Source organism: Heptranchias perlo, chromosome 11 (genome assembly GCF_035084215.1).
Source record: "Heptranchias perlo isolate sHepPer1 chromosome 11, sHepPer1.hap1, whole genome shotgun sequence".
Classification (NCBI taxonomy): Eukaryota; Metazoa; Chordata; class Chondrichthyes; order Hexanchiformes; family Hexanchidae; genus Heptranchias; species Heptranchias perlo.
Genome location: NC_090335.1, coordinates 63,962,787 through 63,990,229, shown reverse-complemented (window position 1 = coordinate 63,990,229; position 27,443 = coordinate 63,962,787). Strand labels below are relative to the sequence as shown.

Genomic DNA, 27,443 nt, shown 5'->3' with positions numbered 1-27,443 from the left:
GGAGATTTGATAGAGGCATTCAAAATCATGAAGGGTCTAGACAGAGTAGATAGAGAGAAACTGTTCCCATTGGTGGAAGGGTCAAAAACCAGAGGACATAGATTTAAGGTGATTGGCAAAAGAACCAAAGGTGACATGAGGAAAAACCTTTTTACGCAGCAAGTGGTTAGAATCTGGAATGCACTGGTGGGGGGAGGGGGGCGGAGGGTGGAGGCAAATTCAATCGTGGCTTTCAAGAGGGAACTGGATAAGTACTTGAAACAAAAACATTTGCAGGGCTACGGGGATAGGGTGGGGGAGTGGGACTAGCTAGATTGCTCTTGCATAGAGCTGGCGCGGACTTGATGGGCCTCCTTCCGTGCTGTAACCTTTCTATGATTCTATGACAGTTAATGATTTTAAAAACTGGCATTTTTTTTTTGAAAAGCATTTTGAGTGATTCAGTTGGTTTATCAACAAACTCTGGCGTTGATGACTGACATTGGAAAACTGAATGGGAATTGTGGACGTAGGAATTTACAATGGGAAAAGTTGGCACAAAAATGTGACCAAAGATCCGACAACAGGTAGTAAGGTTTGTAGACAGAACATGCACACAGACATAAGATTTCTTAATTTATAAAAGTAGAATTTTGAAGCCAGCTAGTTGTCTCACCTGTGCTTTGTTGACAGTTAGAAAATATAAATGTTCCAGTTGCTTACTTTGAGAGAGATTCTAATTGCTAACACCTATGACGCAGAGAGAAAGAGACAGATAGATGGAAAAGCAGTTAGTATCTTTCCTCATTCTAATTTAATTTGTTACTTAAAAAAACAAGTTTATTTTTGAAAGCAAACAAAGCCTCTTAGGGAAGCAGATAAGAAGAGGTTAAAAGGAGGGAAAGGAACAGGTTGCGAGTGAAAGGGCCTCTGGCCTCTCCCCACTTGCCTGGGCGGAGGACTGGATGGGAGGGTTAAAGGTGAAGTGAGTGACAGCAGAGCATGGGAGAGGGAAGGTACAGAGATTGAGTGGATAGTTCAAAGGGAAAGATGTAAGAGTAGTGATTGGATGAGTGGTGATCAGAGGTGAGGGGGCAATGAGGTGGTGAAGGGATAGGGGTGATGGGAGCAAGGGAGTGGGAGGGAGTATAAATGATAGGGCAAGAGTAGAGATGGGAGCTGCTGAGGGCCATGTTTTTGCCACTGCCCCAACCCCAAATGCATCCAGCAGGTGTAGGTGGCTCCTTTCCCACCACACTGTAGCATGTCACCCAGCTCCCAGCAAAAGTAAAGAAAAAGACAGAAGCAGAAGAGGACAGAGAAACAAATATAAAAGTTATGGGGAGAGAAGAGGAGAGTCAAAGAGACACAGCAGTATGAAGACAACAGGGACAGGTAAAAGAGAGACCATATTCTGTGACTTAACATGCACAATGTCATGGGAGATCAACTAGCATATATTTAGCATGTGTCCATCACACTCCAGAGTGTTACACTTTGTTATAGATACAGAACAACCTTTAAAAAGAAAAAAGAAAATGAGAAAGCCAATGCTGACTCTTCTTTCCTGGAGCCAGAAAGTTTGCAACACATAAATACCTTGATCTGCCTATTTAATCACTTTCCCATATGGAGTAATTGAACAGTGCCTTTTAAGAGACGGGCCAGGTTAAGGACAGCTCCATTTTAGAAGCTAATGTCACAACCAAGCTCCTGACCACAGATTACCCATGAAAAGGTTTATTTGGAATATAAAATCTATTTTTATTCCTATTTCTTGGTCTCTGGACCACATTTAATTGTAGCCAAGAAAGCAGGCAAGTTACTGCCTTGTAGTCACTCCAATGTTAATGTGGAGTTAAGGATTATTTTTTTTTAGTCAGAGATCAAGACATTCCACTGATAAGAATTAGCAATGATGACATCCATATACCATATTTAGGGAGGCTTTTTGTGCACTTCTCTTGCACTCCTGGATGAGATACTTGTCCTTTCATAAGCGATGAGATCTTTAATCTCAGCGTGTTTCTCTCTCTGATTCTACTGTATTGACACTACAGTAGTCATTGCTGCAAATAACGCCTTGTAACAATCTTTCTTCCTTCATGGATCCTCACTTTACTAAAATTGAGATTAATTTCATCATCTATTGCAACTCATTCTTTCTCTTGACCTCACAGCCATGGACTTCCATCAAGTTTCCCTTTTTCAATCTACAGAATTTTAAAAGCCTAAATTTCCCTAATCAGTATTACTTGGTTTACCTCATCATCTCTCCTATTCTCTTCAACTATTATGGTGTCCAGCAACATGGGTCTCAGCTTCATTTAGGTTACTCAATTGAAAAAAAGTTTATTTTGTAATAAACTCATGATTTCTGGAAATGATCTCATTAATATTTAAAATTAAATGCATTGACATTAATTTAAAACATATTTAGAGGGATTTGAATGTATAATAATCTTCCTACAATTTGTTTTTCCCAATCTGCTAGCAGCCTGAATAATTACATTTGTCTTTTGTACTCATAAACTTATACTTAGAGGCTACTGAATGCCTTTGTTAATGATCTTGTTCTTGCCAGAGAAGTTTTGCTTATTCTGAATTGAACTGCTGTTGCTGCTCATGATGTGCCTTGTTCCATTAGGTCTTTCAAAAACCATTACTAGAGTCTGATCTGCTGACAGAGAAAGAAGTGGCCATGATTTTTGTTAACTGGAAAGAGCTGATCATGTGCAATATCAAATTGCTGAAGTAGGTACATGTTGACATCTTGGTATAGTACCCTGATAACAGTCACTTTATAATAATTTCTGTATGTTACTATCTTTCTCCACTGCCGCGTTCAAAATCCCCTTAGTGTGGGGGATGCAGAATGAGAATCACAGGACCATCTCCTTGTGAAACAGAATGTGTTGCAACACTAAGTCTGGAATGAAGATGAAGTTTGTGACTCCATAAGAGTGTCAAATCTGAGTTGATGGGTCCGTACGAATATGGCATTTTCCCAAGAAGTGGCACATGTTCAATTCCACACATGGTGAATTTGAAATCTGTCTCAGTTCATGTCTAGGTGATATTTTGGTCCATCCTAGCATGTGAAGGAAAATTGGATGCTGCGTCACCCCATCTCTTTGTTCATATATTTTCTTGTAGTTTGTTATGGAGTGGGCTATTGAAGGAAGCCAGGGAGGAAATAGTGGATGCTCTGAGGATCATTTTCCAATCCTCACTAGATACAGGGGAGGTACCAGAGAACTGGAAGACTGCAAATGTAGTACCATTGTTTAAAAGGGTACGAGGGAAAGGCCAAACAATTATAGGCCGGTCAGTCTTACCTCGGTGGTGGGCGAACTATTAGAATCAATACTGAGAGATAGGATAAACTGTCACTTGGAAAGGCATGGTTTAATCAGGGATAGTCAGCATGGATTGGTTCAGGGAAGGTCATACCTTACAAATCTGATTGAATTCTTTGAGGAAGTGACTAGGAGGATTGATGAGGATAATGCAGTGGATGTTGTCTACATGGATTCTAGTAAGGCATTTGACAAGGTCCCACATGGCAGACTAGTCAGAAAGGTAAAAGCCCACGGGATACAGGGAAATGTAGCGAATTGGATCCAAAATTGGTTCAGTAACAGGAAACAAAGGGTAAAAGTCGATGTATGTCTTTGCAAATGGAAATCTGTTTCCAGTGGTATGCCACAGGGCTCAGTGTTGGGTCCCTTGCTGTTTGTGGTATATATTAATGATTTGGACTTGAATGTAGGGGGCATGATTGGCAAATTTGCAGACAACACAAAAATTGGCTGTGTAGTTGATAGTGAAGAGGATAGCTGTAGACTCCAAGAAGATATCAGTGGGTTGGTGGAGTGAACAGAAAAGTGGCAAATGGAGTTCAACCCGGAGAAGTGTGAGGTAATGCACTTAGGGAGGGCAAACAGTAAAAGGGAATACGCAGTAAACGGGAATATATTGAGAGGAGTAGAGGAAATGAGAGACCTTGGAGTGCATGTGCACAGGTCCCTGAAGTTGGCAGTACAAGTAGATAAGTTTGTGAGGAAGGCATACGGAATGCTCTCCGTTATTAACCGAGGTATAGAATACAAAAGCAGGGATGTAATGATGGATCTGTATAAAACACAGGTAAGGCCACAGCTGGAGTATTGTGCGCAGTCTGGTCACCACATTACAGGAAGGACGTAATTGCTCTGGAGAGACTGCAGAGAAGATTTACAAGAATGTTGCCAGGGCTTGAAAATTGCAGCTGCGAAGAGAGATTGGATAGGCTGAGGTTGTTTTCCTTGGAGCAAAGGAGGCTGAGGGGAGACTTGATTGAGGTGTACAAAATTATGAGGGGCCCAAATAGAGTTGACAGGAAGTACCTGTTTCCCCTAGCGGAGAGTTCAAGAACTAGAGGACATAGATTTAAGCTGATTGGCGGAAGGATTAGAGGGGACATGAGGAAAAACTTTTTTACCCAGAGGGTGGTGGGTGTATGGAATTCGCTGCCCGAATTGGTGGTAGAGGCAGGGACCCTCAACTCTTTTAAAAAGTACCTGGGCCTGCACCTAAAGTGCTGTAAGCTGCAGGGCTACGGACCGGGTGCTGGAACGTGGGATTAGAATGGGCACCTGGTTGTTCTTCGAGCCGGCGTGGACATGATGGGCTGAATGGCCCCCTTCTGTATCTTTTCTATGGTCCTATGGAGTGACACTGGAGTAAGTCTGGGTAATAGGCTACAGCCAATCTTTGCAACAGGAAACAGTTTTTTTGTTGCAGTATGGAAGTTCTATATTTTGAGCTATTTGTTCAGATTTTTATTTTACTTGAGGTAGTATACCTCCCTTGTGGGATAAAATATCAGGCAGGTGCTTAAACGGCTGATTTGAACTCTTTTTGTATAATACACACAGGTCATTTTATTTCCTTGTAATGTGCAATTAAATAAAATCTGGTTTCAGAGCAGCTCCAATCACATGGTACAATTAGCATTTCAATCCAAATCACAAAATTCTATCACAGGAGCTTGCCGGCCGCTGCTGGCTTACACAGGTCTCCTACAAACATTTTTACAATTAGAATAACACAGACTGGAGTGCATTTAAAAAGGAGTAACATGTCTTTTGGTTTCGGTAACATTGATGTGCTCAAGCAGTTTACCAGTTTAATCTGAACCCTTCACTTGTTGCTTTGTAACACATTACAGCCTATCTATTGTCCAGTATTCAATCAATGCCAAATATTTTCAATAATACATTTGACATCTGGGTTACATTTAGAATGAACACCAAGAATTACTTGACCCAAGTTTCTTAACATTGGGGTTTAATTCAGATTGTTGGAATTTGAAATTGGAAACCTGGATATAAAGTTCATTGATAATGTGGAATCAAGATAATCAGGCACAGTGATCACTAAGTTTTATAACCATTGACTGATATTAACAAGTACCCACGGTATTTACACAAACATTGATAATGATACAAATTGATTCTTACTCTCAGTACAGTGCTGATAATGCTTTATCCAGAAAACTCAAATACAGCTAAAATACATTTGTTTTTTTAAATAGGCTCCAATGCAATGATGAATATGTTGCATTTGCCGGCACATCTGTCATCTATATTAATGTGCACCTGTTTTTGCGCACCCCCCCCAACCCTTTGTAGGGCACTGCGGGTAAGGAAGAAGATGTCAGGGGAGAGGATGCCAGTGAAAATGATTGGTGACATATTAACAGCACAACTGCCTCACATGCAGCCATACATCCGATTCTGCAGCTGTCAGCTTAATGGGGCTGCACTTATTCAGCAAAAGACAGATGAAGTTCCAGAATTTAAGGAATTTGTGAAAGTAAGGAATCATCGCATTACCATAGCACAGCAAAAGAAATGATCTCTGCATCACCTTTGGTTTGCTTTAAAGTAAAACCCTTGATTTCAGTGAAATACTATTTTCTGTAATGCTTTTTGATGCCTTTGAAGTGTCAACTTGGCTCAGTAGGTACTCACTCTCACCTCTGAATCAGCAGGTTGTGGGTTCAAGCCTCACTACAGACTTGAGGACATATTTTAGGCTGACACTTTACTGCAGCCCTGAGGGAGTGCCATGTAGTCAGAGGTGCTGCCTTTGAGGAGGTCCAGTTTCCCTGTGGCCCTGGTGGACATTAGAGTTCCTATTATTCAAAGAAGACCACAGTTTTCCCGATGTCCTGGTCAACAGTCCTCCCTCAACCAACACGACCAAAACTGATTATTTAGCCATTGATTCATTTGTTGTTTGTGGTATCTTATTGCGTACACATTGTCTGCCACGTTTGCCTACATAGCAGTGACTACATTTCAGTAATTGTAAAGTGTTTTGGGATGTCCTGAGGATGTGATAAGGCGCTGTAAATTATATAAAATGTTATTTTATTAATACTGTGGTGTTAATATTGACACTCGGCTTACTTATATTATGACAGAGACTAGCAATGGACCCGCAATGTAAAGGAATGCCACTATCAAGTTTCTTACTGAAGCCTATGCAGAGGGTAACACGCTGCCCATTAATAATAAAAAATGTAAGTACATATTTTGTGCATACATTCTCCTACTTGACCAGTTAAAAAAAACTTATTACACAATTTGTCACAACATAGACCACTCTCAGTTTTTCTTTCGAACTTTTACAGTGATACACGCATTTTAAAAAAACACACACAGTTTTGTTGCTTTTACAGTGAAATTTTATTACTTAAAATTGCTGCTGGGGAGAAAGATGGGGTCAGGTGTCTCTATTTTCTGGGCCAAAAATATATCATTTCTAATGACTGGTCAGCATATCTGTGTGTCATGTTCCTCAGTTCCCTCTGGATGCTCTGTGGCCTTTTTTGCACTGTAGTTCCCCTTGAAACAGCTTCTTCTTCATTCCAAGCTGGTGTTACTGAGGCCATTCTGCCAGAAAGAGATTTTTTAAAAAACTTTAACCTAATTTTTTTTAACGTGCTATTTGGCAACCTTGGGCTTAAAAAGAACTCCTCTGTATTTGTTCTACCAACTATATCATCAGTTATTGCTTAAACACTATTATTTTTAAAGAGTTAAATTTGATTGAAATAGGAGATTAAAGGGGAAACTCCATCTTAAAGCCTCAGCTCATTTGATTTTAAAGCAATTTTTCTTTTTATTAAATACCCTAGATTCTGGAAAACACCCCAGAAAATCATCCTGATTTTAGCCACTTGAAACAGGCTCTTGAAAAGGCTGAGGAACTGTGTTCTCAGGTGAATGAGGGTGTGCGAGAAAAGGAAAATTCTGACAGGCTGGAGTGGATCCAGACACATGTGCAATGTGAAGGTTTATCTGAGGTAAGGTGGTGAAAGTAGTCAAAATGTGTCATGTCTGCAAATGATTACACCTTGATGATCCTATAATTATAGCATTGCGACATGCAATATTAAAATCTATTGATGAAAGCAAAGGTTATAGTTCATGAAATGAAAATAACTAATTTTATTTGGGATTAAAATGGAATTTGTTATGAGATTTGATGGTTTTGTAGTTTTTTTTGATTTCTAAATACCTAGTGCCATTTTGGATTAAAATGCCAAATATTGGAATACCTGCAAACTAATTGGACCCTATTGTCTCATACGTATTTGATATTTTGCCAGCAGTATTTACTAAAGTAATTTGTTGTGTGGGACTTCAATAAGTGTTTGTTATACTGATTGTATTAAATAATCTCAAATTTTAAATTCTCATTCTTGTTAAGTACAGCTGTGACAATATAGAAGATCACCCTAATCACAAAAAAAAGATAAATTTATCCGAGCCAATTCGCCCTATCAACCTCCTCCTAATCATCAGTAAAGTGATGGAAGGAGGCATCAATTGTACCATCAAGTGACACCTACTCACCAATAACCTGCTAACTGTTTGGGTTCTCCAGAGATCATTACAGCCTTGATGCAGACATGGGTGCAAGAGCTGAATACCAGAGGAGGGGTAACAGCATTTGCCCTTGACGTCAAGGCAGCATTTAACCAAGGACAGCGAAAGATTGCAGTGAATACTCAGATTTATTTACTGCATAAAAGAACCAATTAAAAAGCAAACTGTTTGTGAAAATGTCGCAGTGAAGGCTGTGAAGATGATGCAGACACCCACACAATAGGCATGTCATCTATGAACAGATTAGCACCGCCACCTGTCAATCAGGGGTTTAGCTCACTATTCTCAGGAATGCAATCATCCAATTTGGGGACATAAGAATAACAGACTTCACATATTAACATTTTATTTATACCTGAGGAAAGATCAAGTTAACGGGCCAAAGTAGTTAAGCTTCAATCATACAAAGGACAAGAAAAGCTTTAAAGTCATAGTCATGTGTGAGGAAAAAAATATATACAGTCCTTTTGAAATGAAATGATGTACGACACAAGTCCATGCCACAGGAAACAGTATTACTCAGAAATGTCCAGGTTTAGGATTCGAGATTTGTCCGATCTGTCATACATCAGTGATCAAGGTCTTTAAGGTTAGAGAGCGCTGCAGTATAGATTTCAGCAAATGGACTTTCAATTCTAAATTTACATTGTTCACTACCGTGATGCATATATAATCATTTTTTGTTTAAAGATAATTGCTGCTGTTTCCTTTTTTTTCAGCAACTTGTTTTTAATTCTGTCACAAACTGCCTGGGTCCTCGAAAATTCCTGCACAGTGGTAAACTTTACAAAGCCAAGAGTAACAAGGAGCTTTATGGGTTTCTCTTCAATGACTTCCTGCTACTGACACAGATCATTAAACCACTAGGTTCTTCAGGAACAGACAAGGTCTTCAGCCCTAAGTCAAACCTACAGTACAAAATGTACAAGACTGTAAGTAAAATTTAATGTCTCAACCAAGTTGTAATCTTTCGTACAGATATTAACTGTTTGATAAATGGGGGAAAAAAAATGAAGCTTGCATTCTTGGCTCAGCAGGTAAGAGCACCCTAAGGTGCTGTACTGAGCAACACAGACCAGGAAGACTCTCGATTCGATTCCTGGTTTGTGCTGAGTTATCTAATCTCAGCCTTGGCTGCGGTGGGTGTCTACAGTTCTGAGCATCCATGGTTAGTGACGGGAAAATCAACAAGGATTCGTTTTCCAGCAAGCCCTGATGCAAAGTGTGTGTGTGGATGTTGGAGTGGATAGAAATGGGCTCCCAAATCTTTAGAGCATCACCATTTTTTGCAAAAAATATTGAAAAATAAATTTCAGTAAGCTGGTAGAAGTGGAAATGTTTATTGTACTGAAATAGAGGATATGCTGAGAAGCTTAAGCTGCTGCTAAATGTGATGCATGAATATATAGTTTAAGGTTAAAGGTTAAAGAGCCACAGTAAATAGAGACTTGGTTGTAGAAATCAAATAAGAAATGGACAGATTCCAGATTCAGCAAGCGATTGGGAGATGAAATCTTGGCCCAAGTTTTCGGGGAACGGAGAGGGAGCTAGAAATGATTTGAGCGAGTTGCTCAAAGATGTGGTGAGTTGTATATATTTAATGCGGGTGATTTTCAACTGTCAGCTGCCCTTTTCTCACTTGAAAACCTGGTTGCCAGCAATTGAAAATAGGGAGGGACACCTCAGCTGCCACATTAGTGCCCAAGACCCGCCTGATGCAACAGGCGATAGATAGGCTGCTTAAATATGCAAATCAGCATCCTACACCCAATTGTACCAGGTGTGATCAGCCTAACCAATGGTTATTAAAGGGACCGTTTGTGACCGCTCACAAGATGGTCCAGGAAGCTTTTAATTTTTTTTTTGGTGAGTACAGAGGAACACCACTGCTCATCCTGGGTCGCCAACAAAAACTCCGGCCTGTTTTAGGACTCTCTTGGTCCAACCTGCCGACTAGCTTAACATGGGAGCTTGCCAATTTCCCACCCTCCCAGAACCAGCGAGCTTCAGTTGGTCCCCATTAAGCGCCTGCAGCTCGCAGGTAATGTGTTAATGAGGTCCGGACTTCAAAAGATGGCCTCAAGCCAGCACGAGTGGGTGGGTGGAGCAGCTACTCTGCTGACTTCATGCCCGTTTTGGGCGCTAGTTGTAAATTGTGCCCAATGTCCTTTCTTGTGTTGGTACGTCCTCGTGTGCAAAACCAAGTGTCACATCCAGGTGCATAACACATTAAAACTGTAACGAACTAACTGTAAATACTGCCTTCATTTTAAGAGACTCAGTGGCCACTAGTTATGTGGTGCCATAGAATTTTATTGATCTATTATTAACCCATTCATGAACAATGCTGCCACCAAGAAGTTTTGTGTTGTGTGGCCTGCTTAATTACACCCTTTTTATTTCTGTAATTTCATGGAAGGTCTAGACAGAGTAGATAGGGAGAAACTGTTCCCATTGGCAGAAGGGTCAAGAACCAGAGGACATAGATTTAAGGTGATTGGCAAAAGAACCAAAGATGACATGAGGAAAACCTTTTTTACACAGCGAGTGGTTAGGATCTGGAATGCACTGCCCGAGGGGGTGATGGAGGTAGACTCAAACGTGGCCTTCAAACGGGAACTGGATAAGTACTTGGAGGGAAAAAATTTACAGGGCTATGGGGAAAGGTCAGGGGTGTGGGACTAGCTGGATTGCTCTTGCAGAGAACCAGCACGGGCTTGATGGGTTGAATGGCCTCCTTCAGTGCTGTAACCATTCTATGATTCTGTGTCTGCAGCCTATCTTTCTAAATGAGGTATTGGTGAAATTGCCTACTGACCCTTCTGGTGATGAGCCTATTTTCCACATCTCCCACATCGACAGGGTGTACACACTTCGTGCTGAGAGCATCAATGAAAGGTAAGAGAGAACAGACCCCAGTCTCGTTGCTTTGGCTAGATATAGCGAAATCGTCAACGTGTATTAAAAAATGCACTTCTTACTATAAACAGCCAAGAGTCGATTTCTTCCGCCAAGACCTTCCTGATCTGATGCTGTGCATTTCCTTTTAAGACTTTTCAAACTGACAAATTAATGTTTGTTCATTTTTGGAAGTTATGTATCAACTTTTTTTCTCATAATCAATTATTAAAAAGAGGCCACGGCATTTCACATTACAGTCTTTGACTTTTAATTTTGATGATGTTTCGGAGCTGTAATGTTTAAGATTCCTTGTTGATCTGAGACTTGTTTGTAATTATAAATCAGTATATCAGTTCCTCCTGCCTCCACCCCCCCCCAGTCTGTTATGTGCTTAGACAATATTCATTTTCATTTGAATTTGAATGCTGCCCCGTGCACATCTCAGTAAAAAAGTGCCGATTGCAATTTTCTAATGTTGTAAATCAGTTTGTTTACTTATCGGAAAGGCAAATGATAGTAATTTTTTAAAACTGTTCATTTTTAAATTTTGTGGTGGTATACAAGTGCATAAAACAATTAGATTAAAAATCTTCAAAGATAGCTTTGATAGAAGCTCAGAGATAACTTAAGGCCATAAGAAACCTTGAAATGAAAAAAATCCATTCAAGCCTCCTCCTTCCACGGTCCATGCCTGACTACAATCATGGATTCCATCCTCATCCAAGATCTATGTAAATCTTCCTAACCCCCACATATAAACCAATAGTATCTCTATAGTCCTTTGTCATGTAACTACCTGATAGTTGCATGATACAATGATAATGAAGTTGTGACTAATCATAGCAATCAATCTCTATCAATGAATCTACAACAGACCCAGAAATTACACGAGAAACCCCAGTGGTGGAGAGCTCTGGGAACCATAGGTCCAAAGTCACCAAGAATGCTACACTTACCACATGTCATGTCTCAAATTACCCATATACTGTATCCCAAAATGTTATTTTCTGAAAGAAATCTATCTAATTTGCATTTGAATGAATCAATAGTAACTACTTCCACCAATTGTGGGCCTATACTCTCTGGAGTTTGGAAGAATGAGAAGTGATCTCATTGAAACATATAAGATTCTGAGGGGGCTTGACAGGGTAGATGCTGAGAGGTTGTTTCCCCTGGCTGGAGAGTCTAGAACTAGAGGGCATAGTCTCAGGATAAGGGGTCGGCCATTTAAGACTGAGATGAGGAGGAATTTCTTCACGGAGGGTTGTGAATCTTTGGAATTCTCTACCCCAGAGGGCTGTGGATGCTGAGTCATTGAGTATATTCAAGGCTGAGATTGATGGATTTTTGGACTCTAGGGGAATCAAGGGAAATGGGGATCGGGCAGGAAAGTGGAGTTGAGGTTGAAGATCAGCCATGATCTGATTGAATGGCGAAGCAGGCTTGAGGGGCCATATGGCCTACTTCTGCTTCTATTTCTTATGTTCTTATATAATTCCCTAGGGAACCTATTCCATAGATTGACCGCTCGCTTGCTGAAATATTGTTTCCAAAGATTAGTTTTGGATTCACCCCACTTTAAACGCAGGCCATGTCCTCTGGTTCTACTGTTCTGGGCAAGGTGAAATAGTTTGGCATGGTCTAGTTAGAATATTAGGGTTAATTATTCTCTGTCCCGCTCCAAAATAGCACCTGAAAAATGAGTGCAACATAAAGAGAAAATGTACTTCAATTTTGCTCTTCTAAAATTACTTCTGTTGTTCCACTTGACTACATCTAAAGAGGGCGCAGCAATGTAAATTTCATGCCAATGAATGCCAAAGGGCTTTGCATCCAGATTTTCTCCAACAATGCCAGGTGCAATTCAAGGGCTAACTTCCCCCATAAAACTGATTCAAGAACTGCCACTTTGGTGCTGTTTGTCTTGAGAGCGGCTGATAGTCTCAACAAATATCTTTATGTTAAGAAGGTTAAGTGGAGATCTAATAGGGGTGTTCAAACTTATGAGGGATTTTGATAAGGTAAATCAGGAAAAAAAAACTATTTCCACTGGTCAGCAACTAGAGGGTATAAATTTAAGTTAATCAGCAAAAGAATAAAGGGACAGATTAGGATCATTTTTCTATGCAGAGGGTTGTTAGGATATGGAACACCCTACCAGAAATAGTGGCAGAAACAGAATCCAAAATAGCGTTTAAAAGGGAAGTAAATAAATATTTGAAAAAGAAGAATTTAAATGGGTATAGGGATAGGATAGCAAAATGGGACTTACTGGATAGCTCTTTCAGAGAGCAATGCACAGGACCAATGGTGGATTGGCCTCCTCCTGTGCCACAAAAGTCTGTGATTCTATAACCTCAACATTTGTGGTCAATCTCCAATTGGGATGCAAGGAAGATTCACAAGGTATTTCACTTTCTCCAGTGTCCTCCTAAAGGGAACTCTCAAATTTGTAGCTTCAGTCCAGTGCCTACCAAGAGAGAATACTTGAATTTGTTTGGTACCCAGGTAATATTGCACACAAATTGATGGCATGTAGAACAAGTAGATTGACATGGTCCATCAGTAAGGAGAATTCTCTGATGTACTATTGCGAGGGTATAATGGTACAACTGACTCTCCCCATTCTTATCTAATATGTTGCTGCAGCAGGCTTCAATATTCCCAGGTTATGGAATATATTTAACTATAAATCACTCTTTATTTTAGCAATTCTTTTGACAGTTTAGCTTTATTGAATGATAATGTTCCAGTAATTTAATAATTTTTTACTACAAACTGTGATTTATGATTGTGCAGCAGTGAGCCTCTATCACATTTGCTAGAGATCTCTTTATAGAAATAGACTATGGTAAGCAAAGCACTATGTTTAATAAAATACTAATTAAGAGACTTCTAATGTAGCATTGATATAAATACATACTGTGACTTAAACCCATGACTGGAAAGTTGATGTGTTAATTGCTGTGCTGCTGGAATTCCTCTGGGTTTCAAATCTTGAAAATATTGCAGATTAATTACTGAGGCTTTAACAAGACAGTCAGCATAGCAGGAACATGTTGACCCAGACGTCTGGAAAACTGTCCTGTAATGCTGGAGATTGGTCATCCTGTAACCACCCCTCTTTTTTTCTGAGAAAAAGCTTTGAATCATTTATATTACAAACCTTTATGGATTTCTGCAAAGGCAAAGATAAAAAGGAAAATTGGACATCTGAAATAAAAACAGAAAATGCTGGAAATTCGTAGCAGGTTAGGGATCAGTCAACATCTGAGAAAGACATGTTACCATTTCAGTTCTAATGAAGGGGTTCCTCCTTTGTCTTTGAGGTGCAGATTATCCTGCCTGTGTATTTACAGCATTTTCTGTTTCATTATCCTAGAAAAAAAAATTCTCAGTGTAACATTTTTTTCAACAAAAGTACATTTTGGGATTTTTGTGCTCAAGGTAAGGGATGTGAGAGTTGGGGAATGAAACATTCCAATTTCAGGTACCTAGTTTCACCATTAAGCACTCCCAAATGCAGAGTAAAGCTTTTCCTACTCTGACCCAATAATATGCCTCAGTCCCAACCTGACGGCACCATACCAGTTATTTTGTGGCCTACCTGACTGACATTGTCGATTAGTGCTGAATTAAGGACAATCTTGTGTTGGAGTCCTGGATTAAGGCTGCCCAAACTCATTCCACACAGGACACTTTCAGCAGACAGAGAAGATTCTCATCCTATTAGCCTGGGCTGGATTTCAACCAAGTCCCAGAAATGAAAGGCCAGTTTCCCCCAACATTATTTTTATTGCATGCATCCCTTAACTATTCATTGCCTTATCATTCTACAGAACTGCTTGGGTACAAAAAATTAAAGCTGCTTCAGAACTCTACATAGAAACTGAAAAAAAGAAGCGAGAAAAGGCTTATTTGGGTAAGTTAAGCAGTGTGTACATGCATGGAAACACAATTTCTTCAACAACAATTCATATCCATGTACGAGTTCCCTTCATGTTTTCTTTTCCACAGTGCGTTCTCAAAGGGCTACAGGAATTGGAAGGCTAATGGTGAATATAGTTGAAGGTATAGAGCTGAAAGCATGTCGATCCAATGGTAAGAATCTAATTTTCTTGAAATATTTATCTGTTTTTTATGTTTAACGTCAGTCCTGAGAGTAAATATATCAGCTGGAAGAGTACTGATGATTTGCATTCTCGAAGTGGAACACTGTACTATTATATATTGCTACATCTGGCAAAATTCATCTAACAGAAGGAAATTAGTTTAAGTTTAAGATTCCGGCTGAAAGTCAAGTGCTGAACCACTCGAGACATTGGGTTGATCATTTGGATTTGCCTGTCATACTTCCAACAGGTTGGTTTTCAGGGCTTCTCTGATGGCTCAGGGAGCGTAGCCAGTGAGTGACTGATCCAGGTGGACCAGGAAGATCCCAGATTCAGCACCTGATCTGTGCTCAGTTAGTTAATCTAAGCTGGAGCAGTGGTAGGTGTGCAGCAATTGGCCTCAGCACCACTGGGTTAGGGAGGAGAAAACTGGCTAGAGTTCCCACTGCTGATCACTATCCAACAACCCATACTGAAAGTCTACATGTATGTTAAGGTAAAGACAGGATTGGGCTAGGCTATGATGCACTCTATGGAAATAATAGCCTGCCAACGCTCACGTTTAACATGATAGCAGCTGCTTGGGCTAATTAGAATCATAGAATGGTTACAGCACAGAAGGAGGCCATTCGGCCCATAGAACCCCTGCTGGCTCTTTATAAGAGCAATCCAGTTCCAGTCCCATTCCCCTGCTCTTATAGAATTATTCATGGAATTGGAGTTGGGAGGGAGGAGAGTATTTTCTCTAACAGGTATGGCAACTCACTTGATAAAAAGGTTTGCATGTTCTGAAATTTGCACAAATAAACCTGTTATACAATAGTCATTCAATAAAACTTCCTTTAAAGGACAGCCTTGTAACTCAAACAATTTAGCACTTTACTCCCAACCAAAAAGCCATCAATTCAATTCCCAAGAGCTATCTAATGAAATAATGAAATGTAATGATCTTTGTAACGTATGGGGGTGAATTTCCGTGGAGGGTTCTCCAGCTCACCTGATTTAACTTCAGTGGAAGAGCCATTGAAACCCTGAGAAACAGGATGGCTTCAGTCTCGCTAATGTCTAGTTGAATGAAGTTCTGCTCCTCCCCAACTTGTTGTCACATTGGCAACCAGACACCATAGAAAAGTCGTGGAACGGCGGTGGGGGGCGGTGGGCGGTGGTGATCAAAGTGGTAAGGCTGGGTGTTATCAACATACATATTGAAGCTGACCCTATTCTTACAGCTAATGTCACTGAGGCAGCTTTCATATGAGGAAAGGATAGGTCAAGGGTAGGTCAAGGACACATCACTGGTGACCCTGCACGCATGGGAAGGAAAGAGATTGCAGATGATGATCTGGCAATGTCAGGCTTAGTAGGAATGCAAGACTGAAAATACGAATTGAGACACATGAAAGCTCATTTGGAATATTGTGTTCAGTTTTGGACGCCTCACCTTAGGAAGTATTTACAGGCCTTGGAGAAGTTCAGCGAAGATTCACTAAGATCATACCCGAGATGAAGGGACTGAGCTATGATGAGAGACTATGTAAACTTAGGTTATATTTCTGGAAATGAGGAGGTTAAGGAGCGATCTGATCAAGGAGTTCAAAATAATGAAGGGAATTGACAGGACAAATAGGGAATGACTCTCCTCTCTCTGGTAGGGGAATCCAGAACAAGATGTAATCTTAGATTTTGAACTAAGCTGGTTAAAAGCAAATACAAGAAAAAATTCTTCAAACAGGTTGTGAAATTGCAGCAATGCATTACCCCAGAAAGCTGTAGATGCAAAATCAACTGAAGTTTTAAAAAAAGAGATAGATACTTAATAGTGAAGTAAAGGTATTAAGGAATATGGAGAAAGGATGGAGATATGGGATTAAAAAAAGAGCCGCTGTGGCTACAAAATGGCGGAGCAGGCACAATAGGTCAAATGGTCTACTCGTGTTGCTAAACCAAGAATGTCCCAGATTGGATATTTGATCTGGGCTGAGTTAGCTGATCTCATTGGGGACAGCATTAGGGTCTCTGCAACTGATCTCAGTATTCCCCCAGCTGGACAGAGGAAAATAAAATCATCTGGGCCCCCAATTCTGACTGCTACACAGGACACCTACAGGAAGATGCGCATCTAAGGATTGGTTTCAGCTGTGATACTCCCGCATAGTTGACTAACCTTCCGCCATTCACTGTCCAAGCTTACACATTAAAGTGTACCCCACCGTTAGTTAGCACTTTTAAGACTAGATAAAATTAACATTTTAACCTCCTGTTCATTTGTAAGAAAATGCTGCAGATGACAGTGGCCTTGATTTGGCAAATAATATTGCTTAATAATATCAACACATTCATAAAACTGCACCGGTAACAACATGTCCTTGAAAAAGTTGAAATCAGACAGTTTGACAACAAAGACTGAGCAAGAGTATGCAGCTTAAAAAAAAACTCCGAAAGAACCTCTGACAAAGTATATTTCCAGCAGATGTTCACTATAATTATCGCTAAGGTACCCAGGAAACACAATAACTGATTTATATATTCCATTCAAGCCAAAGTAGGATTTTTAATCAGGATATTTTTTTCATCTCCCTTTTAGGAAAGAGTAATCCTTACTGTGAAGTGACCATGGGATCTCAGTGTCACATCACAAAAACCATTCAGGATACTCTGAACCCCAAGTGGAATTCTAACTGTCAGTTCTTCATTAAAGACCTGGAACAGGATGTGCTCTGCATCACTGTATTCGAGCGTGACCAATTCTCACCAGATGGTAAGAATGATTTGTCTCCATTTACTCAGACCTACGTGAAAATCTGGATCTGATTATATTTCCCGTGTAAAGATCTGTCTCCATATATGGATCCTTTTTGCTCATGAACCTAAGCCGGACCTAAACTAGCTAGAATTGGTTCCACTATTTTGATTCGGTTCGCCAACTCGGCTGCAGCAAGACCCAGCCAGTGAAGTACTCTGACGCTCAAGTAGTGCTTTTTTGGCAATACGGCTGTAAGTGGCACAATGTCGCAGAAACTAAAGAAGCTCACGACACCACAAAAACCATTTGAACTATCCTATCTCCTTCAAAGCACAAGTCCGACCCCTCATCTTTCAGTCTGCTATACTGGTACTGTTCGTTCAATTTTCATATATTTGGCCATGAGAAATGGGCTGTTTGCTGTGAAACTTGGAGCAGGTACGTAACATACATGAAATGACATGCCAATGGCATTAAATATAATCTGGCCCAACTGAAAAAAAAGTGTATAACAACGTAACCCAATCTCGCTGCCAGCCTCCATATCCTCACTTAAATAAAAATCTGAAACCTTAAGATTGTAGGACAGATGCATCAAGGCAATGGTTGTGTTGTTAGCTGATAACCTATTTTTATTACTGGACTGATGATTCCTCTGGATTAGCCTCAAATACCAGAGATCTTCAGATTATAACTTTATTTACCTGTTTACCAGGAGCTTTTCAGCTTCCAGCTGGATTGTGAAAACTCTACAAACACTCACCAGCCTAAACTGGATTATACTCACTTTCTCTACTTTTACAGTAACTCAGCACTCCCTCTGCTGCCCTTTATTTACATTGCAGAATGGTTGTGTAAATGGCAAATTGATTTTAATATAGTTAAGTGTGAGATTGTACATTTGGTAGGAGGAATAAAGAGACAATATATTTCTTGAAAAATAAGAGTCTAAATGGGGTAGAGAAGCAAAGGGATCATGGGGTACACATTCACAAATCATTAAAAGTAACAATGCAGGTTAACAAGGCCATAAACAATGCAAACAAAGCACTGTGGTTCATTTCTAGAGGAATAGAATTGAAAAGTAGAGAAGTTATATTAAACTTATAGGGAACCTTGGTTAGACCACACTTAGAATACGATGCACAGTTCTGGTCTCCACACTACCAAAAGGATATAGAGGCACTGATGAAGATGCAAAAAAGATTTACAAGAATGATACCAGAAACTGAGAGGTTATAACTATCAGGAAAGACTGAACAGGCTGTGGATCTTTTCTCTAGAAAAGAGAAGGCTGAGGGGTGACCTGATAAAGGTCTTTGAAATTATAAAGGGGGTTGGTAGGGTAGACGTAGAGAAGATGTTTCCACTTGTGGGGGATTCCAAAACTAAAAGTCATAAATAAAAGATAGTGACTAATAAACCCAATAGGGAATTCAGGAGAAACATCTTTACCCAGAGAGTGGTTAGAATGTGGAACTCACTACCACAAGGTGTGGTTGAGGCAAATGGCATGGATGCATTTAAGGGGAAGTTAGATAAGTAGATGAGGGAGAAAGGAATAGAAGGATATGCTTATAAGATTAGATGCAATAGGGTGGGAGGTGGCTCGTATGGAGCATAAACACCGGCATGGACATGTTGGGCTGAATGGCCTGTTTCAGTGCTGTAAATTCTATGTAAATATACGTAATGTAGTACCGAGAATCATAGCACATGGCACAGAAGGAGGCCATTTGGACCATCGTGTCCACACCGGCTGAAATGAGCCACCCAGCCTAATCCCACTTTCCAGCACTTAGTCTGTAGCCCTGTAGGTCACGGCACTTCAGGTGCACATCCAGGTACTTTTTCAATGAGTTGAGGATTTCTGCCTCTACCACCCTTTCAGGCAGTGAGTTCCAAACCCCAACCACCCTCTGGGTGAAAAAACTTTTCCTCAGCTCCCCTCTAATTTTCTACCAATCACTCTAAATCTATGCCCCCTCGTAATTGACCTCTCTGCTAAGGAAAATAGGTCCTTCCTATCCACTCTATCTAGGCCCCTTATAATTTTGCACATCTTAATTAAATCACTCCTCAGCCTCCTCTGTTCCAAAGAGAACACCCCCAGCGTATCCAATCTTTCTTCATAGCTAAATTCTCCAGTCCTGGCAACATCCTTGTAAATCTCCTCTGTACCCTCTCTAGTGCAATCACATCCTTCCTGTAATGTGGTGACATTACAGGAAGGATGTGGTACACAAGCTGTGGCCTGACCAGTGTCTTATACAGTTCCAGCATAACCTCCCTGCTCTTATATTCTATGCCTCAGCTAATAAAGGAAAGTATTCCACATGCCTTCTTAACCACCTTATCTACCTGTCCTGCTACCTTCAGGGATCTATGGACATGCATTCCAAGGTCCCTCCCGTCCTCTACACCTTTCAGTATCCTTCCATTTATTGTGTATTCCTTTACCTTGTTTGCCCTCCCCAAATGCATTACCTCACACTTCTCTGGATTGAATCCCATTTGCCACTTTTCTGCCCACCTGACCAGTCCATTGATATCTTCCTGCAATCTACAGCTTTCCTCCTCACTATCAACCACACAGCCAACTTTTGTATCATCTGCAAACTTCTTAATCATGCCCCCTACATTTAAGTCCAAATCATTAATATATATCATAAAAGCAAGGGACCTGGTACTGAGCCCTGCAGAACCCTACTGGAAACAGCCTTCCAGTCACAAAAACACTCGTTGACCATTACCCTTTGCTTCCTGCCACTGAGCCAATTTTGGATCCAACTTGCCACTTTCCTTTAAATCCCATGGGCTTTTACTTTTCTGATCAGTCTGCCACGTGGGACCTTGTCAAAAGCCTTGCTACCCTCATTGACCCTCCTTGTTACCTCCTCAAAAATTCAATCAAGTTAGTCAGACACAACCTTCCCTTAACAAATCCATGCTGACTCTCCTTGATTACTCCGTGCCTTTCTAAGTGACGGTTTTTCCTGTCCCTCAGAATTGATTCTAATAATTTGCCCACCACCGAGGTTAGACTGACTGGCCTGTAATTACTCGGTCTATCCCTCGCTCCCTTTTTAAACAATGGTACAACGTTAGCAGTCCTCCAATCCTCCAGCACCACGCCTGTATCCAGGGAGGATTGGAAAATGATGGTCAGAGCTGCTGTTACTTCCTCCCTTGCTTCTTTTAACAGCCAGGGATACATTTAATCTGGCCCTGGTGATTTATCTACTTTCAAAGATGCTAATCCCCTTAATACTTCCTCTCACTAAGTTTATCCCATCCAATATTTCACACTCCTCCTCCTTAACCACAATGTCTGCATCGTCCCTCTATTTTGTGAAGACAGACACAAAGTATTCATTAAGAACCATACCAGCATCTTCCACCTCCACACAAAGGTTACCTTTTTGGTCTCTTTCCTTAGCTATCCTCTTGCTCTTAATGTATTTATAAAACATCTTTGATTTTCCTTGATTTTACTTGCCGATATTTTTTCATGCCCTCTCTTTGCTTTCCTAATTTCCTTTTTAATTTCACCCCTGCACTTTTTATAGTCCTCTAGGCTTTCTGTAGTATTGAGTTCTCGCTGTCTGACATAAGCTTTCCTTTTCTGCCTTATCTTACCCTGTATGCTCCTTGACATCTAGGGGGCTCTGGATTTGGCAGTCCCACCCTTTATCTTTGTGGGAACATGTTTACTTTGCACGCCTTGAATCTTCCCCTCGAATGCCTCCCATTGCTCTGAAATTGATTTACCTTCAAGTAGCTGTTTCCAGTCCACTTTTGTTAAATCACTTCTTAGCTTAGTAAAATTGCCTTTCCCCAATTGAGAACTTTAACTCCTGTTCTATCTTTGTCCTTTTCCATAACTATGCTAAAACTAACTGAACTATGATTACTACCACCAAAATGCTCTTCCGCTGATACTCCTTCCACCTGCCCAGCCTCATTTCCTAAAACTAAATCCAGAACTGCCCCCTCTCTTGTTGGGCTTGCTACGTACTGGCTAAAAAGGTTCTCTTGAATGCAATTTAAGAATTTTGCGCCTTTTATACCCTTGATACTGATTGTATCCCAGTTAATATTAGGGTAGTTGGAATCTCCTACTATTACTGCCCTACCGTTATTGCACTTCTCAGAAACTTGCCTACATATTTGCTCTTCTATCTCCCCTTGACTGTTTGGGGATCTATAGTACACTCCCAGTAGTGTGACTGCTCCTTTTTTGTTCCTTAGCTGAACCCATATGGCCTCATTTGATGATCCTTCTAACATATCATTCCTCCTCACAGCTGTAATTGTTTCTTTAACCAAAATTGCCACCCCTCTCCTTTTTTATCCCCTTCTCTGTCTTGCCTGAAAATCCTATAACCAGGAATGTTCAGCTGCCATTCCTGCCCCTCTTTAAGCCATGTTTCTGTAATAGCTAAGATATTGTACTGCAACATGTCTATCTGTACCCTCAACTCATCTGCCTTATTCACTATACTCCTTGCATTGAGTATTCTGCGGCGAGTGACTCACCTTCTGACTCCCCAAAGCCTTTCCACCATCTACAAGGCACAAGTCAGGAGTGTGATGGAATACTCTCCACTTGCTTGGATGAGTGCAGCTCCAACAACACTCAAGAAGCTCGACACCATCCAAGATAAAGCAGCCCGCTTGATTGGCACCCCATCCACCACACTAAACATTCACTCCCTTCACCACCGGCGCACTGTGGCTGCAGTGTGTACCATCCACAGGATGCACTGCAGCAACTCGCCAAGGCTTCTTCGACAGCACCTCCCAAACCCGCGACCTCTACCACCTAGAAGGACAAGAGCAGCAGGCACATGGGAACAACACCACCTGCACGTTCCCCTTCAAGTCACACACCATCCCGACTTGGAAATATATCGCCGTTCCTTCATTGTCGCTGGGTCAAAATCCTGAAACTCCCTTCCTAACAGCACTGTGGGAGAACCGTCACCACACGGACTGCAGCGGTTCAAGAAGGCGGCTCACCACTACCTTCTCGAGGGCAATTAGGGATGGGCAATAAATGCTGGCCTCGCCAGCGACGCCCACATCCCGTGAACGAATAAAAAAAATATATATACTTTTAAGCTCTGCCAAACTCCCTTGCTGTTTATTTTCTAACCTTTTTTTCTGTTGCTTTCCTAAATCATTTACTAATTTTCTGCCTTCTATCTCCAGTTCTGATTCTGTCCCATCTGAATATACACTCAGGTTCCCATCCCCCTGCCAAGCTAGTTTAAACCCTCCCCAACAACACTAAAAAACCTCCCCGCAAGGATATTGGTCCTGGACCTGTTGAGGTGCAACCCTTCCGGCTTGTACTGGTCCCACCTCCCCCAGAACTGGTCCCAATGCCCCAGGAATCTAAATCCCTCCCTGCTGCACTATCTCTCCAGCCACGCATTCATCTGCCCTATCCTCCTATTTCTATACTCACTAGCGCATGGCACCAGGAGTAATCCGGAGATTACTACCTTTTGAGGTCCTGTTCCTTTCCTAACTCCTTAAAATCTTCCTGCAGGAGCTCATCCCTCTTTCTACCTATGTCATTGGTACCAATATGGACCATGCTCTGGCTGTTCACCCCACCCCCCCCCCGAATGTTCTGCAGCTGCTCAGTGACATCCTTGACCCTAGCACCAGGGAGGCAACATACCATCCTGGACTCGCGTCTGCAGCTGCAGAAACGCCTAACTGCACCCCTAGCTATAGAATCCCCTATCACTATTGCTCTGCTGACCTTTCTCCTCCATCCCTGTACAGCTGAGCAACCCATGGTTCTAAGCTCTTGGCTCTGGCTGCACTCCCCAGAGGAACCCTCTCCTCCACCAGTGCCCAGAACTGAATACTGGTTGGAGAGCGAGTTGCCCTCGGGACTTCTGCACTACCTGCCTAGTCCTCCTTGTCTGTCTGGTGGTTAATCAGTCCCTCTTTGCCTGCACTCTCTTAAGCTTTGGGGTGACCACCTCCTGAAACGTGCTATCCATGTAGCTGTCAACCTCGCGGATGTACTGCAGTGACGCCAGCTGCTGCTCAAGCTCCGAAATCCTGAGCTCCAGCTCTTCCAGCTAACGACACTTCCTGCACCTGTGGTTGTCCAGGACATGGGAAGCATGCCCAGCCCTACCTTTCAGGTTTTAAGAAATATTGCCCTTTGTTGTAGATTCTCTTTCAGAAGAAATAATTGGATCCTGATTTATCTAATGTTTTTACATTTCCCTGAATAAGTGCAAACTGTATTCCAATAATTGTTCACCCTTTCACAGCAGACGCTTGCTTCCAATCCGTGCCTTCCTACTTGTGGACTAATCACTTATGTGGCACAGTATTAAAGCTTCTGTATGCAATAGCATCAACAGATCAACGTAGTTGTTCTTTTTCCCTGTCCCGGGAATGTAATTCAGAAAACCCAGAATGTGCCTCCTTTGTACCAGTGCAATTTTTCTCATTTCCCACATTAGCCATCTTTGTGGCCCCTGAGTGAGGAAATGACGTTCAGTGGCACATTGAGAGCAGCTTTGTGCGGTGGGCTTGTGCTCACTAAGACCTGAGTTTAGACTGTCCAAACTAATTTCACCAAGGTTGCTCACAGGACATTGTGCTAATCTGCTGTGCCACTGGGTAGTGGAATGTTATTTTTTGGTTTCAATCAAAATGAAATCTGATCAGCTTGTTGTTTAATTTTTTTAAATGTCTTCCTTTTCTACTCTTTTGTGGTGTCCAACCAGTGTCCTGCAAAAATTGGCTCATAAGCCCCAGTAATCGGCCCATGAAGCTTAGTTTCTTATTCACTGATTTGTCTTGTTTGAATTGCAAGGACCTGGAGGTTTGGAAAAGGCTGTTTTTAGTGTTATTGCTTCATTGGTGTATAAATCTTGAATCAGAACACCGAGATCTTTTAGTTTACAGTTTTAGATATATGCAGACTAATAGGAATATTGATTGAAACTTTATATGTTGCCCGCGAGGCTGCATGTGCACCTAAGTCACCTACAAAGACAAAAAAGTCTTGGACACTGCTATTTACAGGCATCTCCTTGGTCTCTGCACATGCATGTTCTCCACGTGCCAACGGCATGGGGCAACATTCCACTCCATATCAACTAATAAGAGTTGTGCTTAAGAGAGGGATGAGTGCCTCTGCCCTGCTACTGCCAGGTGCTTGGCTAAAATTTTGCAAAACTAACCAATAAAGCATAGGTGGGTTTAAATGGACAGTGGTTGTAGGATTTGACCCATTTCCTGGGATGTGAGACCAGCACATGTCACAAGAGCTCCTGGGCTTTCTGATTCATAATTCTAACTTAGTGAGTACAAGCATAATTGCTGAGGTCGCACTGATAAGTGTGTTGTTTTGAATAAGGAAATTCAAGGACAAAGAAATTGTGAAGATTTGAGGGAGTGTTGCACTGTCAAAGGTGCCGTCTTTCGGATGAGATGTTAAACCGAGATCTCGTTTGCCCTCTCGGGTGGAGGTATAAGATCCCTCGGCAGTATTTCGAAGAAGAACAGGGGAATTCTCCCTGGTGTCCTGGCCAATATTTATCACTCAACCAATGTCACTAAAAAAGATTATCTGGTCTTTATCTCATTGCTGTTTGTGGGACCTTGTGCCGCAAATTGGCCGCCACGTTTCCTACATTACAACAGTGACTACACTTCGAAAGTACTTCATTGGCTGTAATGCACTTTATTAACGGCGCTATATAAATGCAAGTTCTTTCTTTACTGGTTCAGTAGTTTAAGACTTCACTATAAATGTCCTTTCTCCCCCCCTCATAGATTTTTTGGGGCGCACAGAAATTCGTGTTGCTGATATCAAAAAAGATCAGGGCTCCAAAGGTCCTGTTTCAAAGCGACTCTTGCTGCACGAAGTCCCCACTGGTGAGATAGTTGTTCGCCTGGATCTGCAACTTTTTGATGAAACATAAGGGTAATATATATGGAAATTTCTGTACATTGAAAAGCCACATATGGCAACTTTATCAAGTACCTGCAAAAGCTGTCTAGGAATGCTGCAACTCCTGATGCTGCAGTATCCATGGAACATATTTTGTTTACTGTTTTATACACAACATTTAAAGACATGAAATTAGAGTTTGTAGATGTCCCCTCCATTTGTTAGTGCATAGCTTTCTCATCTCTACATTCCACTGTCAATTTTTCAGACTATGTGATGATAAACATTATACTAATGCGGAGCTTGAATTTGATTTTCTAAACGTTGACCGGTGGCTCTAAACTGAACTGATTTGGTTGTGAGGTGAAAGTTTTGGTGGCTTGCACAAGTTTTTATAGGGGGAATTACAGAAGCCAAACTGTATTTTTGGTAACCTTCTTTGGATGGGGGAGAGAAACATAAATTTTAGACTGTGTACTTCATTAAATAAAGTAAATCATTTTGCCTCTGAGCGCTTGATTCCAACATTTTAGGAGCAACATTTTAAAAACAAGGTGCCAAGTCAAGATGGAGTGTCATGAGTTAATATAAACCACTTCAGAAGAAATTTTAGTCAGTAACTCAAATATCCAGGTGCACAGTTGACTAAAGTGGGGTCTGTGACTATTGTACAGCACATTAGAGAGGGATTCATGATTTTGTGATTCCTTGTCATGTGAATAATGTTAACATGTTTACTGTATTAGAATTTAATAAACTTTTGCAAGTGTCTCCCTCATCAAATAGAGAGTTCCTTTAGTAATTGAGTAGGGACTTGGAGATTTGGGTTTGAGCTTCAGCCTCTGCTGAGTTTTCTAACTGGGCACCCCCAAGAGGGCAGGTTCCTCGTATCAACCAGTTCACCAGCTGAAGCACCACACAGAGGTGAGATACTAGGCTAAAGGGAAGAAGATTTACCTGCAATGTCACAGCAGCTCTGAGTGGCTGAATGAGGAGTGACATCGACAATCCTTGTCAGGGCTGACCTGTTCCCATCCACTCAGAAATAATGCTTGAGTGCAGGGGAGCAGGAAAATTTATCAGTAATTTAAAAAATAAAAACTATGTCTGTGTACATAATTGCCAACTTAACACCTTGGTATCTTTAATGCACTTTTAGATTTTGAACAAACTTATGTTTCAATTGCTTTAATTTAGCAGATTTTATGCACACTCCTATTATACACTGGATGCTTTTCACAAATGGGCAATGTTAGTTTATATTTTGGTGTTGAAATATTTCCACAGTATGTGAAAGGGTAACACAATCTTAATGAACTGCAAAATTTGGTAAAAGCCAGTTCAAGCAGCCATTGTTTGTTCATTGTTGATTTTCATTTGTAAATACAAATGATAAACAACCGCTCATTGTTCAAAACCCTTTGTTTGTGTTGACTTATCAAAGTTCTTAAATAATTGTTTTGCTTCCAGAATGGAGGTTTAAGGCATAAGACCTGTTCTTCAAATTTCACCCCCCATCCCCACCATCCCCCTCAAAATAAATGTTTTATTAAGTAACCTGAAAAGTTTGGTAGATTTGATTTTTAATGTCAATTGTAAGCTTGTCCCACTTAAAACTCGTAACTGTACTCATGCTTATAGCTAGTATAATGAAGTACAACACTGATTCTTAGTTTAGGTGGTCACGTCAGCAAAATATATCCTTAGATTTCAAAAGCCCAGAACTTGTATGATTGAATAAATTTATGATATTTAGATAGTGCAAATATAAAAATGAAAGAACTACAGGTTAGAGAATAGGATTAATTTAAACATCACATCCAAAAAGA

At 40.9% G+C, this 27,443-nt stretch overlaps 1 protein-coding gene across 1 annotated transcript in view; it reads left to right on the top strand.

The window, feature by feature from the left end:
• Window positions 1-26,125, top strand: part of itsn1 (intersectin 1 (SH3 domain protein)) — a 186,724-nt gene extending 160,599 nt beyond the window's left edge. The window contains exons 32-41 of the mRNA XM_067993251.1: window positions 2,627-2,733; window positions 5,655-5,838; window positions 6,452-6,550; window positions 7,169-7,336; window positions 8,642-8,854; window positions 10,699-10,820; window positions 14,663-14,745; window positions 14,841-14,924; window positions 17,520-17,693; window positions 25,497-26,125. Coding sequence (XP_067849352.1) covers window positions 2,627-2,733; window positions 5,655-5,838; window positions 6,452-6,550; window positions 7,169-7,336; window positions 8,642-8,854; window positions 10,699-10,820; window positions 14,663-14,745; window positions 14,841-14,924; window positions 17,520-17,693; window positions 25,497-25,645 — 1,383 coding nt within the window. The 3' untranslated portion in view covers window positions 25,646-26,125. The remainder of the gene's footprint in view (window positions 1-2,626; window positions 2,734-5,654; window positions 5,839-6,451; window positions 6,551-7,168; window positions 7,337-8,641; window positions 8,855-10,698; window positions 10,821-14,662; window positions 14,746-14,840; window positions 14,925-17,519; window positions 17,694-25,496) is intronic.
• Window positions 26,126-27,443: the final 1,318 nt, after the last annotated feature.